Source organism: Myotis davidii, unplaced genomic scaffold (genome assembly GCF_000327345.1).
Source record: "Myotis davidii unplaced genomic scaffold, ASM32734v1 scaffold167, whole genome shotgun sequence".
Classification (NCBI taxonomy): Eukaryota; Metazoa; Chordata; class Mammalia; order Chiroptera; family Vespertilionidae; genus Myotis; species Myotis davidii.
The window spans coordinates 1,862,270-1,870,453 of NW_006300048.1; the positions used below are offsets into that span (position 1 = coordinate 1,862,270).

The 8,184-nt window shown below is 48.9% G+C and overlaps 1 protein-coding gene across 1 annotated transcript in view; it reads right to left on the reverse strand.

Moving 5' to 3' along the window:
• Positions 1-4,049: 4,049 nt before the first annotated feature.
• The window catches only part of TRERF1 (transcriptional regulating factor 1), a 213,099-nt gene continuing 208,964 nt past the window's right edge, over positions 4,050-8,184 (reverse strand). Inside the window, exons 18-19 of the mRNA XM_006776439.2 lie at positions 7,693-7,904; positions 4,050-4,603 (exon numbers count right to left, since the gene is read on the reverse strand). Of these exons, the coding sequence (XP_006776502.1) occupies positions 4,279-4,603; positions 7,693-7,904 (537 nt within the window). The 3' untranslated portion in view covers positions 4,050-4,278. The remainder of the gene's footprint in view (positions 4,604-7,692; positions 7,905-8,184) is intronic.

Here is an 8,184-nt window from a genome sequence, read left to right on the forward strand (position 1 = left end):
CTGCCCTAGAAGATCAAGGTCTTCACAGGTGTGCCCCACTTGAAGCAAATTCTGTATAGAATCCAGAATTTCAGATTTCTCTTGAAGTTTATTGTTGACCATTAAAAAGTAAACACACTCTTTAGAATCTGGAAGTCTAGATTAGCAATGCATGCAAACTGTGAGATACCTGTGTGATTACGAGGCCCCTAATGGTTAGAGACCACCAACTCATCCACTGCTTGAGTACAGAATTCTCTGTCCCGGCCTCTCAGGTGGGGGCGGACACTTTAGTGACCATTAAATCTGACCAGCAGACTTCTAACGGGTCTAGAGAGGACAACTAACAGGCAAATCCGAATCTATCCGGCACAGAGAAGTCATTTCCGTGGCTAGAAATAAGGAATGTTTAAGCCAAATGAAACTCAGAAAGGTAACATTTTATTTTCAGAGCAGCTGATGCAATATATCGAGTCAGGTTTTCACAAATCAATCAGCTTAACACTGATAGCCAAAATAAAAGTAAAACAACAAAAGAACCTAGAACAGTGGTCGGCAAACTGCGGCTCTCAAGCCACATGTGGCTCTTTGGCCCCTTGAGTGTGGCCACAAAGTTTCAATCGCACTGTACGTGCGCGCCCACACGTGTTGTTGACCAAAAAAGTAAACACACTCTTTAGAATCTGGAAGTCCAGATTAGCAATGCATGCAAACTGTGAGATACCTGTGTGACTACGAGGCCCCTAATGGTTAGAGACCACCAACTCATCCACTGCTTGAGTACAGAATTCTCTGTCCCGGCCTCTCAGGTGGGGGCGGGCACTTTAGTGACCATTAAATCTGACCAGCAGACTTCTAACGGGTCTAGAGAGGACAACTAACAGGCAAATCCGAATCTATCCGGCACAGAGAAGTCATTTCCGTGGCTAGAAATAAGGAATGTTTAAGCCAAATGAAACTCAGAAAGGTAACATTTTATTTTCAGAGCAGCTGATGCAATATATCGAGTCAGGTTTTCACAAATAAATAAGACAGTGGCTATCTGCTTACATCTCTAGTTGAAGAATGCCTCTCGAGTGGAGCTGCCACACATTTCTGCGGCTCCTGACCGGAACCTTTGCAGTGGAGTTCTCCTGGCTCTCTTTCTGAAAATAAATATTGTGATAATTTAAAGAAAATGCTATCGCTTAGGGGGGAAAACAGCATGGAATGCCCAGATCCTTTTGTTTTAAAGGAATGCACCTTTTTAGGACAAGTCTATAAAACATCTTTATTTTTTTGTTACATGGGATGTTTAAATATAACTTTGCTTTCAAGCTTCAAACTTTTTTTTTTAAACCCCTGGTAAAATAAGACTTTTGGTTCGCCTTTTAACAAAAACTGACCTAGGAAGAAACATTTTTAGCAAAATGTATTATAAAATCACTAGAAAATACTGTCCTCTTTTTGCCAAAATGTTACATAAAATCCTTATTAAAAATACACACATTACAAAAGAAAAATTATGAATATGCTATACATAGTGCTCTTGATATGGACCCAGGGACCTGCATTCCGGGGGAAAATACAGTTAAGCACACTAGATATTATGATGTCAACTTATAGTGCAAACCTGAATAAATTACATCCTGAAATGGGAAGGCATGCAAGTCATCTGCTGAGAATAGAACATAACAAAGCCAGAACAGGAAGCAATCACAACCACTATTTAAAAATGTTTTCGTTTTTATTACATTAATTTTTTTCAAAAATACTTTTCTTTACAATAGAACTCCTAGAAAATATTTACAACCTTCCTCTAATAAAATATAACAGCAGTTAAATATATTTGAAAATAAGATGGGTTTTTCCATAAAATATATCTGTTAACTTTTTATATACAAGCTTTCTCAAAGAGATCTAAATTCACTAATGAAAAACCATCTGATAGTAAACAGTAACCATGTTGAAGACTTTGACCTTCAGGAAGAGAAGTTCTGTGGGGTGGGGAAGGCTGGGGGGAAGCTAAAACACAACACATACATGCAGGCAGAATCATTTCAGAAAAAAACACACAATGTTCTACTGTGAAGTCAATTCTTTTTAAGTTGATCTTGTCCAAAAATACTAATTCAGGAATTTGAACTGTCTCATTAAGGAGGAGTTCTTTGGTTATTTCAAGTCAAAAAAATGCTTACACTATACTGCATGGAAAATCAAAGTTATATTGTGCATTATATTTTTTGCCTTGGCAACTCAACTTTATTTTTCATGTTTAAAACTGGAACGGCTGGGCAAGGCTCCAAACATAACGAATACGTTTGCTTTATAAACATTTTTCTGGGTGTTGGCTCCTTTGTTAGATAAGCTTTCATACATCCCAATAGCAGAACCTTTCCAGAATCACTCTCAGACATCCGCAAGCAGAGGGGAGTGGTCACTGGGACAGGGGCCATCGGCCAGTGTCGCCTGGGATGGTTCTGAGACGGCTCTGCCGTGAAGGTGATGCAGTGCCCAGGCAGGTCTGGGCTCAGAACATACGAGAAGGACCTGTCTGAAACGGCAGCAAATAAAACACCTCGTTTTCCCCTAAAGAAAAGGAAACTTCCAAGATCTCTTTTCAGAAAACAGAACGATTGAAATGAAAAGAACCTTTGTATTTATCGTCTGCCCTTGGCTTTCCTGAGATTCAGAGAACACTGCCTGGGCGGGGCCGCGGAGGGCCATGAATATGTGCTAAATGCTTCTGCAGAGGCAAACTCATCCTCACGCTTCCGTTGAGACCGCCTCTAAGGTTAAGCTATTAACGTGCCCCCAGAGCGGCCCGGCATGAGGGCCACGCCCACAGGAGCTGGGGAACTAGCCTCCCTGGGGCGGGAGTCACACATTCCAGGGGGCCCTCCCCACCAGAGCAGTCCTCTCTGTGCCGGGCCTTGTCCCGTCTGCAGGCACGCTGCGCATTTGCCTGAACAGTGGGACAGGTCCGCCTGACTCAGCTCAAAGCCTGAGCTACAGGGCATTTTTGAAGGATTACAGGTTTATGACCTTCAAGTACAAACAGAGACCCTGATGACAGGGACAGGAGGAGGCAGAGTTACGTGGCTTGGAAGATTGTACAAGTGCTTTGGTAAATGACTAACAAATACATTCGTTGTTTGAATGCACACATTGTAGCTAAAGCGGTATGTGAAACCATTTTTGTTGGCCCTTAGTGCTACATCCCTTGAATTTGCTATCAAATTTCTTAGAAAAACCCTTTTCTTCATGGTTAGAAATCAAGATAAACTTCGGTCCAGCACAGATGAATGACAGCAAAGTCCCAAGTGAGTGCGGTTTCACAGGACTTCGGAATGGCACAGAGTCGTTTCAGAACTCCACTGGCCACTAGCAGTGTTGCAAAACAGAACGGGCTCTTCCCATCTAGTTTTGGGGCAAAAGAATACTTCTTGGCCTTCCGGGGACTTCAGTGTGTGCCTCTCAACCACCCTCCCTACAAACAGCCCCGGCAGCTAAATAGTTGGGGTTATTTTCTTCCAGATGGACCTCGAGTGCACGCTCACGGAAACACAGCTCTGCCCACCCACGGTGAGCACAGAAGAGGTCGCCACACTGCTCCATGGACCAGGTCAGCAGTGACTCCCCTGGGGGCAGCGCGAGCCTGAAACCATACAGTAATCAGTTCCTAGGAACAGGCCAGGTGACAGGCAAGGCAGCGAGCAAACTTATTCTCCCATTGGCCAACTCTTCAAAGGACGCGTGTGCAGAGGCAGGCGTGGCCCGAGGGCTTCCTTAGCTCTCTGGAAAGCTACCCGCGAGCACAGTCTCCCGGCGAAGACGCCAAGTTCACGGCGCGCTACAGAGTGAGGTCAGAGCAGAACCAAAATAACTCTCGGTGGGAAAGGATGGCCCAAGTCCCCAGCAAGAGGAGGGCAGCCTGCTTCACACGGACACACGCACACGCACACGCACCGCAAGCTTTGGGACAAAAGGCAGTCGGGAGGGGTGACATCTGAAAGCAAAAGAACATCAATGCCAGGCTCACCCCCTACCAGGAGTGAGTTCACGGGAATGCAGCCCAGACGAGACACCTCTTACGGAGAGTTGTGCCAATTATTTATTCCCCCCAACCTCCCACAAGAAAACAGATTTAAATAAAAGGAAAAGAAACTGGATTTTTTTTCTTCTAAACCTGAATAAAACGACCATTTTTTAAACAGGTAGTTTAAAATGGTTACAGAACAAGCAGGCAGTCCAGGCTTCCTGATGCGTGAAGACGGAGGAGGCCGCGAGCTTCGCCGTCTCTGAGCGACAAGCAGGCCTTTACAGTTCCGTGTCCCCCTGAAGCAAAACGGGGTCTTGATCATCCAAGAGGAGATCGGTGTCCACGGCCTCGGCCTCTTCCATGACGCCTCCCAGCTGCTGGACGACGTCGTCGTCGAGGATGTCCACGTCCTTGATGGGTTTGAGCAGACTGAGCTGGTCCAGGGGCAGCAGCCGCGGCGCCCCCACCGGCCCCGTAGTCCTCTCGATCGTGGCTGCCATTTCCGCCGCAAAAGCCGCCTTCTGAGCCTTTTGCCTCTGCTGTTCCTCCTGCTGCCTGTGCGTCTTCATGTGTGCGTTTCGGCTTTTGATCTTGAAGAAGACTCTAAACGTGAAGAAAAAGCAGCGCGTGAGACTTAGGAGGTCTGAGCACAGGGGGCGCGTGGGGGACCTCTGTCTGAGCTGGCTTTGACAGGGTCCTCGGCTCCTTAGCTCCTAGGACTTCCTCCTCTTGGGACCTGTCACCTCTCCTCTGTCTTCTCAAAGCATGGCAAGAGAAGAGGGTGGGGACAGAGACACATTACGGTGTGTCAGGCCTCCTTCCTGCGGCAGCCGAGGGAAAACCCTCAAAGGCCTTCCTGTCCACTGGTGGTCTGGAACATAGGCCCTCTCTCTGTCCATCACTACCCAAGCCTTTTCAACCAACCAGAGAGTCTCCAAGCCATGCCACTGAGCTCCGGTGGTTCCCATCAGAAACAACCCCTCCCCCCGCCCCGCCTCCGGCCCTGTTCTTCCGCAGTCAGAATTCTCCAGGATCTGCACCAACTGGACTGTTGTCCCCTCCACTCCAGCCCGGGTGCTCTTCTCAAGGTCACCAGTAACTGTGTGGCCAAAGCCCATGGCCCCTCTGTCCTTACTGTACCTGACTTCTGAGCTGCAGCCACCCATCTTTTTCACCTGAGACCCCTTCTTGTTGGCCGATTATCATTGTTTTCTACTGTTTCCTTAAGAATGAAACAGTTGTTCTCATCTGATGGTCACAACTATGGAAGGAGTTACTCCTGGCCTCCAGTGGGTAGAGGCCAGGGATGATGCTAGGCATCCTTCCATGCCGAGGGCAGTCCCACTCCCACAAACAAGAAACGATCAGACCCACATGTCAGTGCTGAGGGTGAGAAACCCTGGGATAAGAAGGCTGCAGACTAAGGTCAGCGGGCCCAGTGCGGCCAGCCCCTGCCGGTTTTGTAAAGAAAGTTTTACTGCAATACAGCCACGTCTGGCCTTCATGTTAACATGCCCTAGCGGGATCTTTTTCAGAAAGCGTGCCTGGAGGTGAGACTGCCTACTTATGGAGCGGGGACAGCGCAATGCTCTACACTCACTGCTGAGCTAAAGGAGGGAAGAACAAACACAAAAAATCAAAGCTGATTCCTAAGACCAGAGTCAGAGCTGATGAATCACAACTAGACACACGGAAAACTGAATTTCAGCAGCTAAAAGGCATTATGAAACCATCTACCTAATGTTATTCCCAGTTGGGAAAACCACAGAAACTACCTCTATTTTCCATATAAATCTTTACTGGAGTGAAGGTAGGAAAGGGTTCCAAGCAACATAAAGACAAGATGAGCCAGATGTCCCTGGAAGAGCCGGAAAGCTCGAAACACGGATTTTTGTTAAAATGCCCTTTGTCTCCACCCTGCGGGAGCAGAGGAGTGGAAATGCCGTCTTCCCTCAGAGGAAACTGGCGAGACCCCGACACCCCCACCCACACCGCCCCAAAGCAAGCAGGTGGGAGGTGAGGAGTCAGCCCCAGGAGGTATTATTTCAAGCCAATAACCCTAATGATCATTGCAGGGGCACTTGTTCTCTGTGACATGAAGATGACAGCACACCCTGGCTCCGAAGGACATCAGAGCAGAGAGGAGGGGACTGGCGCCTAAACCGCCTGCCCCACCTCTGTGCTTCTCAGAGGGAGAGCGCCGCTGGCTCCAGCTCACTTTGGTGGGGGCCGCTGAGGTGTCAGGTGTCCTCAGGGGCTAAGAACCTGGGTCGGGCCAGCCTGCTTGCCGTCGATCTCCACTCAGCTATGCACCGTGACAAACCGTTTAGCCTGTGCCCTGTGTCTCTGCTTATAAAAAAGAAGCTACTAAAAGGACCTACTTCACAAGGCTCCTGTGAAGATTGAATTAACCAACACGTGCAAACATCCTTGAAAGGAGTGCCAGGCAGGGAGTGAGCGCCTGATAAGGGGCAGCTACTAGTAAGTTCCCCGAAATATCCCACGAGAATGTGTATCGTAAAGTGGGCCTCATTCATCCAACTAGGGGTGTTTTCCTGGCAGAGTTCCAGCAGCTACCAGGTGGCCATCTCTCCCGGTCCTATCACTCTTCACGTGTGAGGCACTGGAGAACATGGGAAGAGAAACTCGGCGAGGGTCCTGAAGGATCACTCACAACGTCTCACCTGACCCCTGCCAGTCGGGCAGGCTCACTGGGGAGTGAACTGGAATTCTGTACTGGATGCTGTGGGAGGGAACCGTGTGCATCTTACCACCAATGATATTTTCTCTTTAAAGTAAATAAATGAACAGTGCAAGCCAGCAGGAGGGAGCAGGGGTCAGGAGTCGGGCTCTGCATTGGAACACAGCCGGGTTCAAATCCCAGCTCAGCTCTTACAGGTGGTGTGACCTGGGGCAAGTCATTTCACCTAAGTTTCAACCCAAATTTGTAAAACGAGTATAAAACCTTGGAGTTGCTGGGTGAGGATTCAGTGAGCTCATGCACATGAAGTATAAAGCAAAATAAGTGCTCAGTAAATGCGAGCTGTTACTATTACTACCCACGGTCAGTTCCCCCCTCTTTGCTGTTCTTTTAAATTATACTTAAAAGGGCAGGGATGCTAAATAGGTGTTCTCTCACGAGTCAACTCTGATCAATTGATTGGGCCCGCTTGAAGCATTATGATGAAAGGGTTTGAAGTCTTGTCTTACAGTGGTAGCAAAAGTGCAGCAATTGATTGGTGATGTCTGCCTGGGCACAGGAATGACAGCAGGGGAAGGCAAGCCATCTCTGCTACAGAGAGTTCCTGAGTAGGTGTCTCAGAGCCATTCTCAAACTTCACAGGGATGCAAAGAGAGCAATGCCAGTGAATATGGTTTGGGAGCGACGGGCAGAAGTTGGAAAATTTTACTCTTCCCACATTTTTGGAAAAGAGTAAAATGTGGTCACTAGAGGTTTGCTCTCTGAAGACATCCACCCTCATTAGGCTGACCCCAGAATGACCAAATCCCGAGTCAGAGACAAAGGGCACACCCCTGAGGCCCCATGCAGACCCCCTGGGTGGCATCAGGGAGAACTCAGAGCCCAGGTTATGTTTCTAACTGAAGAGACCTCGGGCCCTCCTGGCCCGGCCCCCACAGAGCGCACTGTCCAACGCACACTTAGATCCAGTCCCCGGCCCAGTTCCACCTACTTGCCGCACTCCTTGCAGGGGAAGACGGTGGTGGGGTCGGTCTCGCCGCTGGTGGTGCTATGAGAGGGCGAGCTCTTCACCGAGCAGTACCCGCTCTGGGCACTGCCCGGCTTCTGCTTCCCAGAGGCGACAGCGCCCCGAGCTTTGGTCACCTGGTTGGTGCCACCGTGGATGCGGGCGTGGCCGTTCAGTGCCTGTCGGGAGCTGAACACCTGGGGAAGAAAGGGAGTGACATGACATCTACAGTCCTGAAAAGGAAATTAGGGTTGTTAGTGACTCGATGGTAAAACGTGAGATTCCTGCTACAGCATCTAACGACAGGGCACGGGGACTTGACCCAGCAAACTCGGGCACACACCACCCTCAAATGCTAGGCTGCCCCAAGCCCCACTGCTGTGCTAACGGGAAGACGCGAGGCGAGGTGGCAGTGCGGGGGTGGGGGGTGGGGAACCAAGCTGCCGGCTGTAGTTGGGAGTTGGGAGCCAGACGCAG